Source organism: Macaca fascicularis, chromosome X (genome assembly GCF_037993035.2).
Source record: "Macaca fascicularis isolate 582-1 chromosome X, T2T-MFA8v1.1".
In the NCBI taxonomy this organism is placed as follows: domain Eukaryota; kingdom Metazoa; phylum Chordata; class Mammalia; order Primates; family Cercopithecidae; genus Macaca; species Macaca fascicularis.
In genome coordinates this window covers 131,115,001-131,136,730 of record NC_088395.1, presented here as the reverse complement: position 1 = coordinate 131,136,730, position 21,730 = coordinate 131,115,001, and the positions used below count along the sequence as shown (strand labels likewise).

The following is a 21,730-nucleotide window of genomic DNA, read 5'->3' as shown; positions in this document are numbered from 1 at the left end:
ACTATGTTTTTGTTCATGTTACATTTACTTTATTCCACTAGAGAGAAAAGAGCAAGACCTCCTTCTAGCTGTTAGACTTTCAGCTCCACCTGTGAAAATTGATTCACAAGTCTCCTTGTTGTTTTAATATCTGGTGGTGTACAATCAACTAAAAATCTTTGTAGGGGTATATATATACTTAAGGTGTGCAATATGATAAACTTTTGCATGTATGCACCTGTGAAACTATCACCACAATCAAAATAATGGACATTTAGATCACCCCAAAGTTTTTTTGTGTCCTTTGTTATCCATCTCTCCCTCCACCCTTTTCCCCAGGCAACCACTTATTGGCTTTATGTCACAGTAGATTAGTCTGAATTTTCTAGAATTTTATATAAATGGAAGCATGCCATATGTAGATTTTTGTCTGTCTTCTTTGACTTAGCAGAGTCATTTTGAAGTCCATAACACTGTTTTGCATCAATAGTTCATCCCTTTTTAGGACTGAGTAATACTCCATTGTGTATATATACCACAGGTGTATTATCCATTCATGTGTTTGTAGACACTGGGACATTTGTACTTTTTAGCTATTTTCGAATAAAGCTGGTATGAACAACTTTGTACAGTTTTGGACAGAAGTTTTCATTTCTTTGTGATAAATGTCCAAGAGTCCAATTCCTCTTTTGGTAAGTATGGCTTTAACTTTTCAGAAAACTGCCACACTTTTTTCTTAAGTGGTTGCACAGTTTTACTTTCTCACCACCAGTATATGAGAATTGTAATTGCTCCACATTCTTTCTCAACACTTCTTGTGGGCAGAATTGTTTTAGCCATAGTAGTGGGTATGTAGTGGTATCTCATTGTGGCTTTAGTTTGCATTTTCCTGGTAACAGTGATGTTGAGCATCTTTTCATTTGCTTTTTGGCCACCTCTATTTTTTGTTGTGAAGTGTCTCTTGAAACTTTTTGCCCGCTTAAAAAATTGAATTTCAACCATTGTGGAAAGTAGTATGGCAATACCTCAAAGAGCTAAAAGCAGAACTACCATTCAACCCAGCAATCCCATTACTGGTTATATACTCAGAGGAATATAAATCATTCTACCATAAAGATGTATGCACTCAGATGTTCATTGCAGCACTATTCATAATAGCAAAGACGTGGAATCAACCTAAATGCTCATCAATGACAGATTGGATAAAGAAATGTGGTACAGGCTAGGTGCGGTGGCTCACACCTGTAATCCCAGAGTTTTGAAGGGCCAAGGCAGGAAGATCACTTGAGTCCAGGAGTTCGAGACCAACCTGGGCAACATGAAGAAACCCCATCTCTATAAAAAATATGAAAAATTAGCCAGGTATGATGGCAGTGCCTGTAGTCCCAGCTACTCAGGAGGCAGAGGTGGGAGAATCACCTGAGCCTGGAAGTCAGGGCTACAGTGAGCCCTGATCACACTGCTGAACTTTATCTTCTCTAGAGAATATGTAGTACTTTAGGTAACAAGGTTATATGTACAAGGCTAGAAAACAACTACTTATGGTGCATTATAAGTGCTTTATAGATAATGCATATTTTGGGAATTTTGAGCACCACCAAGATGTTTGTGTATTTAAGAAAATGTTTTACAATGGTGACATTGATTTCAATAAAAGGAAATGAGGCATTTCAATAAACATCGGTTACTATAAGTGAAACTTTTTCTCGTTCTTTCTTTTTTTTAATGCTTTACCACTTAAAAAAGAAGAGCAACTGATAGCTAATTTGGATTGTTACTTTTTCTAATTATAGATTGACAAGAAAGTGTACTTTTATCTGACTGTACTTAATTAGAGAATTTATGAGTTAGTTTTTGTAGTCAAAGCAGGATATAGTTCCAATAGAAAATAAATTGTTTATCCTATGCAATTTTTGATCAGATTACACAGCATTTTCTTAGAAAGGAACAAATCCATGTTATAATTTCCTTTTGAATGGTAAAAGAATCTCTTTAATTAAAAAGAATCTGCTTACGTCTGTCAGTGCTTTTAAAAAAACTTTATCTCGTGTTTTATTAATCTGGAATGACAAATTGGACCTGCATTTATTTTTATTTGCTCATCCTTTTCCAACAAATGCCATGACTCAGATGCTCATATTAAAATCTTTGGAAAGCCACATCTCATATGCCATTGTATGAGTGAAACTAAATGCAAGTCTGTGCTCTTGGAAGTAAATTTTCTAATTAGTTCCCTGAATTCATGGAAAATAAATGGAGACACTTCACAGCAATTCAGAGCAAAAACTTCCTTTCTTGTGTCTTTAAACAGAATTAGAGATGATGCAGCAAAATCTGTGGTAATGCCATTAATAAACTTGCACCCTCACTACTACCCATTCCCTGGCTCCCATCCACTTCAAACAAATCTCTAGGGCAGTCGATTTCAAAGTACGATCCCTAGACCAACAGCATGGGTCTCACCAAGGAAGCCATTCGAAATGCAAATTATCTGGCCCTACTCCACACCTGCTGAATCAGAAACTTAAATTGGAAGGCATGGATGGGAGTGGGGTGCAGCAATCTATGTTTTAACAAGCCTTCTAGGTGATTCTGAAGCAGACAAGTTTGAGAGCCACTGTTCTAGGGGAGTGAAGTAAAATTCATTTCTTGCAGCTTCAAGCTGAAAGGTTTATTACCAGGTTGCTGTAGCAACAACTGCACAGTAGGATTGGATAATGAAACATTGTGAAATTAAGAGGCATGAATATTAGCTGATCCCAATATTCTAGATTGCTGAAATTTATATTGGGCAAAGTTGATTTTTACTTTTAGCCTTATGGCAAGAAGCATGGTTTCATAACATTTTATGTTTGACAAGTGGAAACCACAACTATTTTTTGAATACTACTCCTTTGGAATTTAGCCAAGTTTTTGTAGAAAAAGGGAATTACTCTTTAAGACATTCATCATGGAAATCAAAAGGTAGCATACTCAGCAGTGACTTATAACCCTGAAAGAGTTAGTTTTTAATTGAATATTTCTAATACATTGTAGTAGCTTTATTTGCCTACTATATGTTTCACAAAGCACAGTGCTATTCACCTAGTGGTATTAAGTAAACAATAAGAATTTTTTGTTAAACCCCTATTTGGTAATTATATGCCACAAAAATAGTTATTTTAAAAATATATTCATATTCTGCTTGCTTTCCTCTAGTGTGTGGTCTAAAATCCAGTACTTTCTGTATTCAAAGAATTAAATTCATGTTAGAGTTTGCATTTTATTGATATGTGCTAAGGATTAGATGCACTCAGTTAAGTTCCTTCCCAGCCAAATGACATATCCTGTCTCTGATGTCAGTCTGAGAAAATCCTGTATGGTGCACTACATCTCTGGATTACCTTATCTAAGTATTACATGGACATTTCAGATGATATGTCTTGGCATGTGGTCATTTTTCATTAACTTATTAGGAATTGTTAAAGCATCTTTTCCCCTTTTTGACACCTTGCTATAATTGAATGTAAAATTGACAATAAGACTGAATACTTGATATTCATGCAGTAAGTTGAGGGGACATCGTTGGTGTATAGCAGAAACCATGCCTAGATGGGTGTTTTAGGAAAAAGGGCTCTGTTGCTATCCGATGTGAGCTATGAAAAAATAATACCTATCCTCTGGCATTTATTTTCCTCAACTATAAAAAGAAGGAATTTGTTGCATCATCTTTAAGGTTCTGAAAATTTTATAATTCTAAGATCTAGGGGGAAAGGAGAGGAAATCCAATCCACGAACCACTGCCAAGGTACAATATATGACTAAAAATTTTTAAGTATTTGTTGAAAAAAAAAAATTAAACAGAATAATTAGCATAAAGTCAGCCTTGAAATCCTTTAAAATCAATGGAAAATAATGATATTAGGTACTGATGATTTAGAGTTTAAATTAACATGTTTTAGGAAAAATACTTTAGAAAAGTGCATTTGAACTTAATGCTTTTTTCTCAGAGTTTTCACATTGAATTATTTATTCTTAAATCCAATGTGTATGGAATACTTAGAAAAGCAAATAATTTTAATATTTTAAGCATAGGTACGCTCTGCAGATCATATATATTCTTCCTAGAAAAGAAATATCTTTTAAAGGACACCTCTCTACACTTTATACTCCTCTGCACTCACTTATTTCATTACATTTTGTGAAACCTAAAATTGTAGCTATAAAGCTATTTTGGGCACGCTTTTTCCAGAACCTTGTAAGAATCAACAGGAGCATAATTTTAAGCTACAGAAGTGCAAAATAAGCACAGAGTCCTAGCTACCATAAATAAAAGGCCAGAATTCTAACTTTGCAAAAACACATAATTACTACCAATGGGGGAGAGGGGAATGAGGACAAAAAGTAGAATTTTCTGGGGGATTTCTTCATACTTCTAAACGTTTTCTCTGAACTTTGTTTCTTCTCAGAGATGGAATTCTGTGAAACCTCTCACACTCTGTGCTCTGGCTACCAAACAGACATGCACAGCGTTTCTCGGCGTGATTACCAGCTCGAGATGGGATCTGATGTGGACACAGAGACAGAAGGTGCTGCCTCACCTGACCATGCACTAAGAATGTGGATAAGGGGCATGAAATCAGAGCATAGCTCCTGTTTGTCCAGCCGGGCCAACTCTGCATTATCCTTGACTGACACTGACCATGAAAGGAAGTCTGATGGGGAAAATGGTAATAAACTACTTTAATTGTTTAAGTGAAACACAGAAAAAATGCAATTTTTAGCCTTTGCTTTGTTCTCCTTCCCTATATCTGCCCTTCTTTCATTTAATATGCAGAATGGAAATACAAGTTAGCAGGGACTCATGGGCAAGGCACGTACCTAAGTATCTGGCAAATAGATATTTATTTATAATAACAGACAAAATACTTTACATTTTTCGGTGAGCCCCCAAGGGAAATAATCTCATGTAATCAGTAATATTGTGCATGTTTTGTTTATTACTCACCTTTTATTTTCATCTTTATTTTCCATGGCAATACTAGTAGAATTTATTATAGAATGTCCAAATTTCATGTATTTGGGCTTTATATCAATAAATGAACAGTGAGATGAACAATTGTATAGCAAGCATATTCTGTATGTGCTTACTATTTGGATTCAGATTAACCTGTTGAATGTACAAACTCAAATTAACCAGGTTGGACTGAAATGATTTAAAAAACCAGAAGGTGAATGAACATCATCCATTTGCTTGACAATAAGGACTAGCAGCAGCATTGTGTTGTAAGCATATATGATTTTCTTGCAACTTTTATAAAAGGAAAATTTTGTCTTTTTGATTTGTTGGAAAGGGGTTAATTTATTTTATTTTTGTTCTTTTGCTCCTACCAGAGAACAAAATAGTTTCATAAAAAGCACATTACTGCTTATTAAACACATTCATCTAGTCTCTCCATCATTCTGTTTGTGTACATTTTATAGGTCCTCATTACCATGACCACAAGGCTTAGTCTGTTAGCAGTGGTAATTAGTACTTTTTCAGGTGGCAGAGAGATAGCCAGCTGCCCTGTACCTGCAGTTTTTTTTTCTATTTTGTCCTCTTCTTCCTTCTTTAACCCAAACGTGACACTGGCCATATAATCAGGAATTAGAAGTTGCCTACTAATTAGAATATCACTTCCTAAATAATAGACCATAACACTTTATGGTATCATCAAGTATCCTTGGGGTCTTAATATTTTTTATATTACTTTCATATATGTATGTGTTCATGCATGCATTGTTGACTTTGGCCAAGAGTATAGGAAGTAACCTATGGAAATGAGAAGGGAACATACTTGACATATGTAGCACATTCATGGAAGTGAAAGGCATTAAGATAGAAGTTAGGAGACATTTGATTGGTCACTACAGTTTTCTGGGTTTCATCTTTCAATTGGGAAAAACAATGATCAAAATTATATGAAATGGGATGGTAGGTGATCTCTTATATTGGCAAGACATCTTGTTCTCCCTCATCTCACTCTGGACATATTCACTGGGTTGAAACATTGAAATGAAAGGAAGAAGTTTCCCCACTGGGCTCTACTATTCTTTTACCTCTGCAAGTCCCTTGGTATGAGGTGTCTTTTGGGGTGATGAAAATATTCTAGACTTAGATAGATGTGATGGTTGTGCAACTCTGCAGAAATACTAAAAACCACTGAACTGTATGCTTTAAAAGGATGAATATTACATATGTGAATTATATTGCAATAAAGCTGGGTTTTTTATTTTTTGAAGCACCACTAGATGAAGGGTAAGGGTTGAAGTTTGAGGAATTGCAGATGACTTGGACAAGGCTTAACTAGTAAAATGTTTACTGTTACAGGTTTCAAATTCTCTCCTGTTTGTTGTGACATGGAGGCTCAAGCTGGGTCTACTCAAGGCAAGTGTTTTCAAATATTTGATCACCAATTATTTTTACTTCACCCCATCTCTGGCACCCTACCCCCACAAAATGGAACCCTGCTCCTCTGACAAACAACATACAAGCCTGCTCAATGAACCTGTCGGAGAATACAGTGGCAGCTTATTTGTTTGTTTTCTTCTTGAAAATTTCATTTGTAAATGTTGGTGGTGAAGAGGAGGTCAAGGGGGAGCTAGGGAGAAGGATAAAACAGGATTCCAGGTAGGATGAGAAAACATTTCTTTAACCTGGGAGGAGAGACTGAAATCAGGATGGGTTGGATTTGGCCTTATGACTTTCTACATATATACCATGTTTGGCATGGCTCTAATAATTAACTCAGTATAGTTTAGGGATTGTCATAACTTTCAGATGTTGCCTAGCAGTTGGCCTTGGTCTCTTCCTCCAGGTGTTCATGCTTGGCTTTAGCATCACACTTTATCCATGTCATCAATCATAAATAACACCTTCAAATGAAAAAAAAATGTTGTTCATCCTCTTCTGTAAACCTATATTTACACTGTGTCATTCCTTAGTAAGGGGGCATTGGTGTTTTGTTCTTTTTTTTTTACTTTTGCCTTCATTGTATTCATTGGGTTTTGCCCCTTTGGAGAGGGATACTACTGAAAGTAACATTTATAAATGGTTTTCACAACCCGGTCTGTGCTGGGGGCCTTTCTCTAACACCTTGTAGTAGGGTCCACACATCCCACCACAGGGCAATGACTCAAAAATGAGATGAAACTAGTATATAAAGATTTAGAACAGTGTTTTTAACATGTAGGAACAATATGAATGTTCACTATTATTACTGGATTAGCATTTCAAAATTTCCAAACACACTTTTCATATCTTTATGCCATTTCATCTTCATGACCATTCTGTGAAACAAATTCTGTTATCTCCATTTTAGATATGAGGAAGTGTTAAAACAACAAGTCAGAAACAATCTAGCTGAATTTCACTGGATTATTTCCCAAGTATGCTTCGTTTTCTCCCTTGGATCATGTGTGTATGCAATATGTAAACTTGAACAACTTTTCCTGCTCAGTTCTCTATGTCTTACTTTGACTCCTACTAATATTTTCAATAAGGAGTATATAATTTGGGTTCTTATTTATCACCTATGGTAAGATTTTTATCAATGTGGATTCCACAGATTTTAATTGATGACAACCATGCCTGGCCTGCCTTCAGCATTTCCATAGATCCTTGAGGAGTTGGTTTGAGTTAAGATAAGAATGTAAATGACTTTTCCAAAAGTATGTTAATTTTGAGGAAACAAGGTATTTCCAATGAATGAACTTGACGTTTGTGTGGAAATGTTGCTATTTATTTCCTATTGATTTCATCCATTCATGAAAGCATGCTAATCAAGGCATCTATTTTATTAATTTGAGTTGATGTATGTTATATTTGAAAAAGTAAATCTTTAGAATATTTGTTATGTATATGTTTTCCTACCTCAGACTCCATCCCATCCCATCCCTGTGGCTCAATTAATGTCAATGACATTTTGTTTTGTTTCTGTCTTCCTATACTTTCTGAATTTTAGATTATTGATGAGACAATGGGCATGATATCATGGATCGGCTTAGGAACATTTGAGCCTCACTGCTGTGAATGTTAGATAAAAGTTAAGATGGAGGAAATTGAGGAAATTGTTAATTTAGGTGAATTGTCCAACTGAGAAATATTCTGAGAAGTAATTTCAAAGATGCTTACTATTCTATTCATCCTAGGAGAATATGACTTTGGTTTTCTACTTACATTTCCAAAATCATGTCTATAAGGACTTGTTTCTTTTATTTCATTAATTGGCCAAGCCTTTCAGAATTTTTTTTCTCATTTCCTTAACTCTATTTGGTTGCCCTTAATTGAATTTATGTCTCTGACATTTTATAACTCATGAAGAATTATAAGAAATAACCCTTAATTTCAGCACTAAAATATTTGAACTTAAAGGCCTGAAGTACTGGAAAGGAAACCATCAGGTGACAGAAGGGGATCTGGAGGCTTTCACAGGGATCAGAGCACTAATGCATTATGTTTCCATTCTCTCAAATTTGTCCTAAGTAAACCCTTCATCATCTGTTGATGCTGAATTGTCTATTAAGAAAGATGCACATTCACTCAAGTTAGCTTCATTCTGGGACCTGTGAACAGTCAATACCTAGGTGATACTTTGATATCAACCATCATGCTTTATTCTACGTCATTTTTATTCCCATTTCACCTTACTAACAGCATTACTACTCATCATAGGCTAATACTAGAGTTGTGTATTTTATATCCTAACAATGGTTGTTAATAAGCACCAGACTGGAAGCTACTTGATGAAATGGTCTAATTTATTCACTTTTGTAGCTTCAATACTTAGCAAGGGGACCTAGAGCACAGTAGGCACTAAATAAATGAAAAATATGTATTGTTCTAAGGGTAAAATATATTTTTTGTCGATCTTGTCTTGTGTGACTCTCATAAGGATAGAAGTGCTATAGTGTGTCAGACCTCTGGTCATCTAACACACAACTCTATCTCTGATAGGTGATCTAATGGTAATTTAATTTTTTTATCTTTAGTTATGGATACATAATAGGTGTACATATTTATGGGTACATGTAATTTTTTTGTTTTGTTTTGACAGAGTCTCCCTCTGTAGCCAGGCTGGAGTGCAGTGGTGCGATCTCGGCTCACTGCAACCTCCGCCTCCTAGGTTCAAGTGATTCTCCTGTCTCAGCCTCCCAAGTAACTGGGGCTACAGGTGCGCACCACCACACCCAGCTAACTTCTGTATTTTTAGTAGAGATAGGGTTTCACCATGTTGGCCAGGATGGTCTCAATCTCTTGACCTCGTGATCTGCCTGCCTCGGCCTCCCAAAGTGCTGGGCTTACAGTATGTGATGTTTTGATACAGGCATACAATGTGTAATCAGGGTAATTAGGGTACCATCACCTCAAGCATTTATCATTTCTTTGTTAGGAACATTCCAATTCCAATATTTTAATTATTTTAAAATATATGATAAGTTAACATTGACTACAGTCACCCTGTTGTGCTATCAAATACTAGATCTTATTCATTCTATCTAACTATATTTTTGCACCTATTAACCATGCCTACCTTTTCCCCCATTTCCCTCTACCCTTTTTAGCCCCTGGTAACCATTCTTCTATTCTCTATCTCCATAAGTACAATTGTTTTGATTTTTAGTTCCCACAAATCAGTAAGAAGATGATGTTTGTCTTTCTGTGCCTGACTTGTTTCACTTGACCTAATATCCTCCAATTCCATTCATGTTGCGAATGACAAGATTTCATTCTTTTAATGGCTGAATAATATTATATTATATATATGTACTACATTGTCTTTATCCATTCATCTGTTGATGGTTGACATTTAGGTTGCTTCCATGTCTTGGCTATTGTAAATAGTGCTATGATATATTTCCTTCCTTTTGTATATATACATAGCAGTGGGATTGCTAGAGCATATGGTAGTTCTATTTTTAGTTTTTTTAGGGTGCCTCCATACTGCTCTTCATGATGACTGTAGTAAATTACATTCCCACCAACGGTATATAAGGGTTTTCATTTCTCCACATCCTTGCCAACATTTGTTATTGCCTGTCTTTTGGGTAAAAGCCATTGTAACTGGGGTGAGATGATATTGTAGTTTTGATTTGCATTTCTCTGATGGTTAATGATGTTGCGCATTTTGTCATATATCTGTTGGCCATTCATGTGTCTTCTTTTGAGAAATGTCTATTCTTTTGCCCATTTTAAAATCAGATTATTTGATTTTTTTCCTATTGAATTGTTTGAGCTTCTTACATATTCTGGTATTAATCCCTTGTCAGATGGGTAGTTTGCAAATATTTTCTCCCATTCTTTACTTTCTAATGAGCATTTCTTAGAAGACTTTGACAGCCCTACTTAAGTATCAACCTCAGTGATTAGGGTATCCCTCAATAATTACATTTAGCTATACATTGAACTGGAGGAAAAAACAGTATCAACAGCTAAATTTGAATAATCAATTTCCAAGAATATGTTTTTCACATGTGGCCTGAATGGAACAGTTGGGTTATAAAATGTGAAAATAAAAATTGTTTACCAAGAAGCTAAATGGAAATAAATTTTGTAGGTAGTGAAAAAGTATTGTAACCTTTAATAAAGTATAAATTGCAAATAAATTATTTATAGTTATAGCCTTGATGATAATGATATTTCTGTTCAAGCAATATTTATTAAGCACCTTCTTTCTGCCAAACTCTGTACTAGAGATTGGGAGTATATGAAAGATGAATAATACACACTCCCCAACCTCAAGGAATTTACAGTCTCCTGGGAGAGATTGATGCCCTATTAGTTAAGATTGCTTGTTATAGGTAGCAGAAATCAATGTGAGCTAGCTTAAACTGAAAACAATTGTATTAAAAGTACATAAGAATACAGGGTGACTGTAGTCAGTAATAGTCTAATTGTACATTTTAACATAACTAAAAGAGTAAAATACGATCATTTGTAATACAAAGGATAAATGCTTGAGAGGATGGATACCTCATTTTATATGATATGATTAATATGCATTGCAGGCTTATATCAAAACATCTCATGTACCCCATAAATATGTATACCTACTAGGTACCCACAAGAAATAAAAATTTTTAAAAAATAAAGTACATGAGAATGCTTCATTGGACTCAGGGCAAGAGTGTGGCTATACCACAAGAAGGGACTTGTTGCAGTCCCTTAACAATTTTCAGAAGAATTGTTAAGACATTGCTTTTTGTTTCTAAACCCATTTCCTTCAATGCCGTCTCTGCAGGTTGACTTTCTCTAAGTTTCCATCTACGAGACAAGTATAAAACCCCATACCCCATAAAACCCTAGTTCACATTTCTTCTATTCAGGAAATAAGCTAAGATTAACCAGATTTTTTTTAGTGCCATTTCTAAATTCCAAGGAGACAGAATATTTTTCTCAACTTGAGTCAGCTGTCTCCTCAGCTCACGGGTCTCCTCAACTACAATGAGGAGTAAGGTCAGTAATAAAAATGTTGCTTTCTGGGAGCCTACACATTTGATACTCAAAGCAATTCCCAATGCAGGGCTGTCAGTGTCAAATGGAAACATACACTCAAAGAGGTCTACTAGAGAGGATTGAAAGCTAATTTTAATACATTTTAGTTAATACCATGATAAAGATATGGTAGCTTGCTCTGAGAGCACAAGGGATGTGAAACCATTTATTAACATAAAAGTGGTAATATTAATACAATCTAAATAAATAATGTTTTTTGTATAGTAAATGGTTAAGAATAACCATGATATAAGACAGACCTAGGTTTTTGCGCTGGTTCTGCCATTTACCTGCTGTATGTCCTTGGACAGGTAACTAAAGATCTCCAAGTCTTAATTTCTTTATCTGTCAAATGGTAGCTGCAAAGTCTTGGGAGTTTTTGTGGGAGGATTAAATGAGAAATTGGATATATAGCACTTTACAGTGTGTCTGTTACAATGAAATGCTCTATAAATGTCAGTTGTGGTTGTTGTTTATCACTATTAATTTATTATACACATATTATGGGATAGATGCTATCAGGTAAGGTACCTGTTATCAAGTATTAGACAAAGAGGCAACATAGCTTCTGAAACATCTAATATCCCAGGGAACTCTTTAGCCTAGCAGAACCCAGCCTACTTTCTGCTCATTTCAAATTGGGTAAAAATCCTTGCACTTGTCTTATTTTAAATAATACAACATTTTATTAATAGGCAACAACCTCATTCTGCTAAACCTAGAAGACTGTGAGAGGAAATTCACTGAGACACTTCAGACCTGGCTGCGGGTTAGCTTGTGCTTTTGTATTTCCCCTTGTCATTGAAGTAGCCCTTTAAGGGAGAGCTGGGATTTTAATTAGTACTCAGAAGCCCTGTTGATTTCCTTGACTGTTGGGTAGCTGAGCTCCCTATGTTCTGTTCAGGAACTTTACAGGTAGGGGAATATCTGATACAATCTCATAACAGCCAAGAAATCCATTAGTACTGCTCCCTGTTGCTTCTGTACTGCATACCACAGAACCTAAGTAGTGTGATATGTGCTACCAATAAACATGTCATCATAGTCATGCATATGCTGTTCTCAGACCCTAAATTCATTCAAGGAAACAGCTGGAGTTGTGAAAAAAATGGTTAGCCTAATGCTGGGTTTCTTGAATGGCAGGTAGTAGTTATACCCAAATGAGGAGTTATTTCTTCTTATTTGACCATGTAGGGCCATTCATGTACATTTGATGGAGGGAATTTGTTTGTTTGTTTTCCATTTCTTTCCTTTACTTTTTTTTGTTTTCTCCTGATAGTGTAAGTTATATAGGACCCTTACATAGCAGTGATAACAGTTCCTCGGAAACCATCTGATTGTTAAAGGAAGTGTATGAAACAATGCAATGACTTGGTAATAGCTTCAGCAGGAGCCCTGCCATATAACTAACATCCTAATGGCTCTGTTGGACCCATTAGGCATGTATGAGACAGTGCAGTTGACTCTGTAACAGCTCCTTTGGAGATGTTACACTATCAGAGGAAGTGTGGAAGTTATTGGGATTATGTGTGGGTGAGACACTTCTGTGGTGGCTGTGATATTCAAACTTAAAAACCACTTTGATGATACTGAATTTCAAGTCATTATCAAGGTAGATATAACAAGTTCATATTTTCTTTTTCAGTAGATAATTTTAACTACTATTATCTTTATATTAAAGTAATATTGGCCAATGGTTTAAAAATTAATAGTAAAAACAGATTTAAAGTGAGTAAAGTGTAACATCCCCCTCCCTCTCCATCCTTCAGGTTTCACTCTTGAGAGACAGTCAGTGTTAATAATGTATTATATATCATTCCCCAAATTTTCCAGGCATATACAAATGGGATCACATACTACAAAAAGTCTCATAATTTTTCGCAGTTCATATTATCTTGGATATTTCCCCATATTTGTAGTACAAATCTGCCTTATTATTTTTAATGACTGTATAGGATTCTGTTTATATATATATATTTTTTAGCCAGTCCCTTGTTGATGGACATCTAGATTTCCAGTGTTTTGATATTAAAAACAGTGCTACACTTAATATCCTTGTACACGTCTTTTACACACCTCTTATATTATTTATTAGAAGTAGAAATGATGGGCTGAAAATATATGCATTTAATGTTTGTTTAAATATTACCAAATTTCCCCCTTAAAAAAGACCTACCAATTTATTTATCTACTAAAGCTATATAAAAGTGCCTGTTTTCCCATATACTTATCAATACTGGCAATGATGAGAAAGATTTCTCATACCCAATCTGCAAGATAAAATACAGTATTTCTTCTTGCTATTATTTTGTTCTATTTATGGGTGAGCTTGGTCATCTTTTTTATGTTAATGACCCATTTCCATCTCTTCTCTCAGTTTCCTGTTGACATACTTTGCCCACTTTCCCATTTGAATTTTTATATTTTCTTATTAGTTCTCTAGAGTACTTCCTATATTAAGGGTAAAAAAAAAACCTTCACTACATATTATGCATTTTTCCTAGTTGTATATTTGTCTTTTTAAATAGGTGCATTGTGTGTGTGTACTGTGTATGTGTATATATGATAAGATTTACATTTTTAAGAGGTAAAAGTCAACTATTTGTACTTTATAGCTGGTGGATCTCTCTCTTTCTCCATATATATATATATAAATATATGTATATGTCTTTGCTAGCAGTACTATAATTTCCACAATTTGAAATTTAAATTGCTTAAAAATTTATTTTAATTTAAAAACAATATAAATATCTGCACACAAATAATAAGTGTGAATGTATGGTATGCATATGTTTAATATATAATATAATACATACATATGAATATATTTACATGAAAGCAAACTTGAATGTAGAAGTTAAATACAGTACAAGTAATGTAGCTATTAAAATTAATTAGTATTATATGTTAGTCTTTGGAGTTGATCTTGATGTATTATTTACTCTCTTACTGTGTATTATATATCATTCCCCAAATTTTCCACACATGTACAAATGGGATCACATACGACAAAAAGTCTCATAATTTTTTCCAGTTCATATTATCTTACTCTCTTACTTGATGTATTATTTACTTACATTACTGTGAAAGAAGCCAAAATGAGTCAAAGTGCTTTCAGAGACTGCTTATCAACAGAGTTTTTTTAAAAAGCTTAGAAAATGAAGGAAAAAAATATGGCTGAGCATATATTCACCAGAAATAAAATGACAACATTGTCATCTGAATTTGAAAATGATGTTTCAATTGCCATAGTTAGGACACATGCTTTTGGTTGTTCTTTTCTGGTTTGGGAATGGGCTTATGTTAAGTCATTCATATTACCTTGCACTGTCCATCTTTTCACTTTTGATAGATATTCATGAGATTACTGGTCAGACTTAATTTTTTTGGTAGGTATTTAAAGTGGAATGCAGAATAGTTCACAATTTGAATGCATGCAGTTGAATTTTTTTCATATATCCTAGTTGAACATTTTTTTAAATAATTGAAATAATATCTTTAGAGAAAAGGGGAATCATCTTGGCTATTTCAAAGGCAAGTTGACTATGCTTTCAATATTTTTTGTTATAAAAGTAATACTTTTTAATAAATAGATTATTAAAGAAAATTGGGAAATTACTGAAAAACAGGAAAAAATCCTTAATGTTCTCTCCAAAATGAAATATTAGTCACATTCTCTCATGAATTAGCATCTTACCTTTGTCTTTCCATGCATCATGTATCCTTGTCAGGATCCATACAACCTGATATTTCACTTAAATTAAAAGTGAGCAATTTCCAATATTACTGTCTTAATTAAATGTTATTTTAAATATATTAGTTAGGTAGATGTAACATACTTAACTGTACACTATTTTTGGATATTAACATTTCCAGTATTTCACTAGAACAAAAATACTGAAATAGACATCTTTGTAATCAAAGATTGGTCTCTTTCTGATTTATTCATTATTAGTAGAGTTCTACAAATAAAATTACTGGGTTCAAAAATATTTTCATTAAGGTTCAAGATATATATTATCAAATTATATCAAGATTCATACTCCCCCATTAGTAAAGCATGATAGTGGCCATTTTAGTGTACCCTCACTGGTACTAGATAATTTACTTTAAAATATTTTTCACCAATTTGAAATGTGAAAAATATAACTACAGTCATGTGCTGTATAAGAGTGTTTTGGTCAATGACAGACCATATATATGATAATGGTCCCATAATATAATAATACCATATTTTTACTGTACCTTTTCTACATTTAGATATGTTTAGATGCATAAATACTTAGCATTGTATTATAATTGCCTACAATATTTGGTGAAGTATTAATAACATGCTTACAGGTTTGTAGCCTAGCAACAATACGCTACACCTATGGCCTAGGTGTGTAGTAGGCTATGCCATCCAGGTTTGAGTAAATACAATCTGTGATGTTTGCACAATGACAAAATTGCCTAACGACACATTTCTCAAATTGTATCACTGTTGTTAAGAAATGCATGACTGTATGTTGTTTAAAATTACACGTCATTAGAGAGAGAAAGGAAGCTAGCTGACTAGAGGCATCTGGTACTTACCTTCTCCATAAAGAAGAACCAAAATAGCGAGTAATCACACTTCAAATACATCATCTATGGGAGAATGCTAGAATTCAACAAATGACAGGAAATACGTAAGGCAAGGAAAAAGAGGGAAGCAAGGCAGCCTGCTCAGCTGGAATGGGCTAGGGGCCTGGAGAAGATCCCCAATATGAGGAAAGGATAAGTGAGAGACCCTAGCAGTCTCACTGTGAACTCCTGCAGTCCTAGCTATGGAGAACCCTTGATCCATGTTGGCCCCGAGACTAACATGGGAAATATGCCTGGAGACTATGCAACGGCATTGCTCCAGAGAGAGATGTCACATTGGGTCTCATCCCCCACCCACCCCCAAATCCTAAACAGCTACAACATGACACCATTTTGAGAGCTCAGTCTCCAACAGACAGCATCCTGCCCTGGGGCTCAACATCCTCTGCCTCTACACATCCCTGGAGTACAATGAACATCCTCTACCTACAGCCACCACCGCAGCTGGCTGCTGCCAGCAGGTTCAAAGTATGAGCCATTGGAAGCAACCCCACTGCCCCCAGCAGTGGAGCCTCTTGCATTTACAAGCACCCTAATGACAGGTTACCCTGTTGTAGCTACTATCCAGGGCAAAAGTGCACACTCCCCACTGCCTGACAATTGCTGCTGCCACTGAAAACATCCCGTGGCTCCCTGATAGCAGGGGCACAGTGCAGCCACTGATACCCTCACCCAAGCATTCCACCAGAGGTCTGGGATCACCCTACCCCTGCCTACCACAGTCAGCACCTGCATGCACCACAGGAGGAGGCCCTTAATACAGATCTGCCTGGCCAACCACCACCACTACCAGTGTCCGAGCTCATTGTCCAGGGGAGTGAGGATTGCCCTGCTGAGTCCACAAGTGTTGACAACTGAGAACTCCCCCTAGAAGCCTCAAGCCAACACAACCAGATGATACCACCAAAGCTTGTACCCATCAGCATGCTCCACCTGCAGGCCTGGGAATTGGCCTGTGCAACCTACCACAGCCACTGCCAACACAAGCACAGATCGCTTGGGAAATAGAAGGTTGTCTTGCCACTGCTACTGGCACAGTTCATGCTACACCCGCTGGCCAGCAGCCCAAGGACCCACCCACTCACTTGGTCCACTGCGACCACTGCCAGCACTTGAGCAAGCTTTCTGGTAAAAAAAAAAAAAAAAAAAAAAGCACCCATATGTATAAAGCAAATATTATTAGAACTAAGAAGAGAGATAGACTACATAGATTAATAGTTGATAGGTTACATACATTAATAGTTGACTTAGACACCCCACTCTCAGCATTAGACAGATCATCTAGAGAGAAAATTAACAAAGAAACATGGGACTTAAACTTCCCTTTACACCAAATAGGCCTAACAGACATCTACAGAACATTTCATCCAACAGCTACAGAATACACATTCTTCTTATCAGCACATGTAACATTCTCCAGGATAGACCACATGTTAGGACACAAAACACGACTCAACAAATTTTAAAAAATCAAAATCATATCAAGTATCTTCTTATACCACAATGGAATTAAACTAGAAATCAGTAACAAAAGGAACTTTGGAAATTGTACAAGTATATGGAAATTAAATATCCTCCTTAATGACCATTGAGTCAAACAAGAAATTAAGGAGCAAATTTTAAAAATCTCTTCACACAAATGAAAATTAAAGCACAATATAGTAAAACCTATGGGACTGCTGGGCGTGGTGGTTCACACCTGTAATCCCAGCACTTTCGGAGGCCAAGGCGGGCGGGTCACCTGAGGTCAGGAGTTTGAGGCCAGCCTGGCCAACATGGTGAAACCCTGTCTCTACTAAAAATACAAAAATTAGCTGGGTATGGTGGCAGGTGCCTGTAATCCCAGCTACTCGAGAGACTGAGGCAGGAGAGTTGCTTGAACCTGGGAGGCGGAAGTTGCAGTGAGCCAAGATCGAGCCATTGCACTCCAGCCTGGGTGACAGAACAAAACTCCGTCAAAAAAAAAAAAAAAAAAAAAAAAACTATGGGATACAGCAAAAGCAGTGTTAAGAATGAAGTTTATAGAAAAAAATGTGTACATCAGAAAAGTAGAAAGATGTCAAACAATTTGATCATGCAGCTCAAAGAATTAGAAAAGCAAGAACATACTAAACCCCAAATTAGTAGAAAGAATGCAATAATAAAGATCAGAACAGAACTAAATGAAATATGGACTATAAAAAGTAATAAAAAGGAACAACAAACGAAAAGTAGGTTCAGCAGATAAACAAAATCAATAAACCATTAACCAAAAAAAGAGAAGACCAAAATAAATAAAACAAAAAATGATAAAAGAGACGTAATAACTGATATCATAGAAATGCAAAAGGTCGTCAGAGACTCTCATGAACAACTATACACTAACAGACTGGATAATGCTGAGTAAATGGATAAATTCCTGGCCACATACAACCTACCAAGATTGAATCAGGAAAATATAGAAAACCTGAACAGATCAAAAACGAGTAATGACATTGAATCAGTAATAAAATGTCTCCCAACAGAGAAAAGTTCAGGACAGAATGGTTCACCAACAATTTTTAATGAACATTCTAAGAACTAACCCCAATTCTCCTCAAACTATTTCAAAAAATTGAAGAAGATGGAATTCTCCCTAACTCATTCTACAAGGCCAGCATTACCTTGACACTAAAACCACAGAAAGTCACAATTTAAAAAGAAAACTATAGGCCAATATCCCTGATGAATATACATGCAAAAATCATCAAGAAAATATCAACAAACCAAGTCTAATACCACATGAAAACATAATATAACACGATTCAGTGGGATTTATCCCAGAGATGCAAAGATGGTTCAATATATGCAAATCAATAAACATAATACATCACATCAACAAAATGAAGGACAAAAGCTATATGGACATCTCAATAGATGCAGAAAAAGCATTTGATAAAATTCAACATTCCCCTCATGATAAAAAAAAAAAGCTCTCAAAAAACAAGGCATAAAAGAAACATACCTCAACATAATAAACGTGATATATATGACAGACCCACAGCTGACATCATACTGAATAGGGAAAAGCTGACAGCCTTTTCTTTAAGAACTGGAAGAATACAAAGATACCCAGTTTCACCACTCCTGTTTATCATAATACTGGAAGTCTTAACCAGAGCAATCAGGCAAGAGAAAGAAATAAAAGGCATCTAGTTTGAAAAAGAAGTAGTCAAATGTTCTGTCTTTGCAGATGATATTATCTTATACTTAGAAAATCCTTAAGACATCAACAAAAAACTTAGATTTGATAAATTCGGTGAAGTTGCAGGATACAAAATCAGTTTGCAAAAATTAGCATTGTTATACATCAGTAATGAACTAGCTGAGAAAGAAAATCAAGAAAACAATTTCATTTGCAATAGCTCCCAAAAAATAATTACCTAGAAATAAATTGAACCAAGGCGCTGAAAGACCACCACCAAGAAAACTACCAAATCACTAATGAAAGAAATTGAAGAGGACACAAACAAGTGGAAAGACATCCCATGCTCATGAATAGGAAGAATTAATATACTGCCCAATACAATCTACAGATTCAATGCAATCCCTATGAAAATGCCACTGTCATTTTTCACAGAATTAGAAAAAAAATCCTAAAATTCTTAAGTAACCAAAAAAAAAAAAAGCCTGTGTAGCCAAAACAAGTTTGAGCAAAAAGAACAAAGCTGGAAGCATTCCTGACTTCAAAATTTATTACAAGACTGTAGTAACCAAAAGAGCATGGTATTGGTATAAAAACAGACACAGACCAATTGAAAAGAATAGAGAACCCACAAATAAATCCACATATCATCAGGTAAATACAAATCAAAACGAGATATAATCTTATCCCAGTTAGCACAGCTGTTATTAAAAAGACAAAAAATAGCAGATGCTCATAAGGTTGAGGAGAAAAGGGAACTCTTACACGCTATTGATGGGAATGTTAATTAGTATTAACCACTATTGAAAACAATATGGAGATTTCTCAACAAACTAAAAATAGAACTACTATAGGATCCAGCATTCCCACTACTGGGCATTTATCCAAAGGAAAAGAAATCAGTATATCAAAGGGACACCTGCACTCCCATGTTTATTGCAGCACTAATCACAATAGCCAAGATGTGGACTCAAGCTAAGTGTCCATCAGTGGATGAGTGGATAAAGAAAATGTGGTACACATACATGATGGAATATTATTCACCCATAAAAAGAATAAAATCCTATCGTTTGCAGCAACATGGAACTGGACATCATTATGCTAAGTGAAATAAGCCAGACACAGAATAAAAAATGATACATGTTCTCACCCATATGTGGAAGTTTAAAAGTTGATCTCATGGAGATAGTTTAGAATGGTAGATAGCAGAGAATGGGAAGGAGATATGGGGAAAGATGAAGAAAAGTTTATTTATGGTTCCAAACATACCGTTAGATAAAAGGAAAAATTTCTAATGTTCCATAGCAGAGTGGGATGATTACAGTTAACAGCAAGGTATTGTATATTTCAAAATAGCTGGAAGAGAGGACTTGAAATGTTCCCAACACATAGAAATGATAAATATTCAACATGATGGATACCCTCAAATACACTGATTTGATCATTGCACATTCAATGCATGTAACAAAATATCACATGTATCCTGTAAATATGAAAATATTATTTCTCAATAAAAACATTTAAAAAATAAATGCCGGCCGGGCGCGGTGGCTCAAGCCTGTAATCCCAGCACTTTGGGAGGCCGAGGCGAGTGGATCACGAGGTCAGGAGATCGAGACCATCCTGGCTAACATGGTGAAACCCCGTCTCTACTAAAAATACAAAAAACTAGCCGGGCGTGGTGGCGGGCGCCTGTAGTCTCAGCTACTTGGGAGGCTGAGGCGGGAGAATGGCGTGAACCCGGGAGGCGGAGCTTGCAGTGAGCCGAGATCACGCCACTGCACTCCAGCCTGGGAGACACAGCGAGACTCCGTCTCAAAAAATAAATAAATAAATAAATAAATAAATAAATAAATAAATGCCATCCAGAAGAAAATTCAGAAGCTATAAAAATATTAATCAATCCTGGCAGCCTTGAAGAACACTTTAGGAGGACAGAAAGGCTTAGATTGTTTAGTTGTTTCTGGTCTTCCGTGAGCCAGCCTTCACTCTGCAGCTCATCCTTGGCCATGAGAGATGACAACTTGTAGGGTTAGGCACCTAGGACACTAGCCCCTTCTAAATCAGTTGTATTTGTCTGTGTGTCTGTTTTTTGTTGCTATAAAGATACCTGAGGCTGGTTAATTTACAAAGAAAAGAGGTTTATTTGACATATCGTTCTTCAGGCTGTATATGCATGGCATCTGCATCTGCTCAGCTTCTCGTGAGGCCTCAGGAAGCTTTTAGTCATGGCAAAGTGGAAGGGGAACTAGAGTGTCACATGCCAGAAGAGAGTAAGAGAGGGATGCCTGGCTCATTAAAATAACCAGATCTCATGTGAACGCATGACCACTGGGCGGGCACCAAGCCATTCATGAGAGATCCACTCTCATGACCCAAATGCCTCCATTTAGGCACCACCTCCAACACTGGGGATCACATTTTAACATGAGATTTGGAGGGAACAA

At 35.8% G+C, this 21,730-nt stretch overlaps 1 protein-coding gene across 3 annotated transcripts in view; it reads left to right on the top strand.

Annotated features, from left to right (window-relative positions):
• The window catches only part of TENM1 (teneurin transmembrane protein 1), an 845,979-nt gene that overhangs the window by 319,877 nt on the left and 504,372 nt on the right, over positions 1–21,730 (top strand). For all 3 annotated transcript variants that reach the window (XM_015443786.4, XM_065538348.2, XM_065538349.2), the window contains 2 exons: positions 4,428–4,688; positions 6,332–6,388. In XM_015443786.4, the coding sequence (XP_015299272.2) occupies positions 4,428–4,688; positions 6,332–6,388 (318 nt within the window). The remainder of the gene's footprint in view (positions 1–4,427; positions 4,689–6,331; positions 6,389–21,730) is intronic.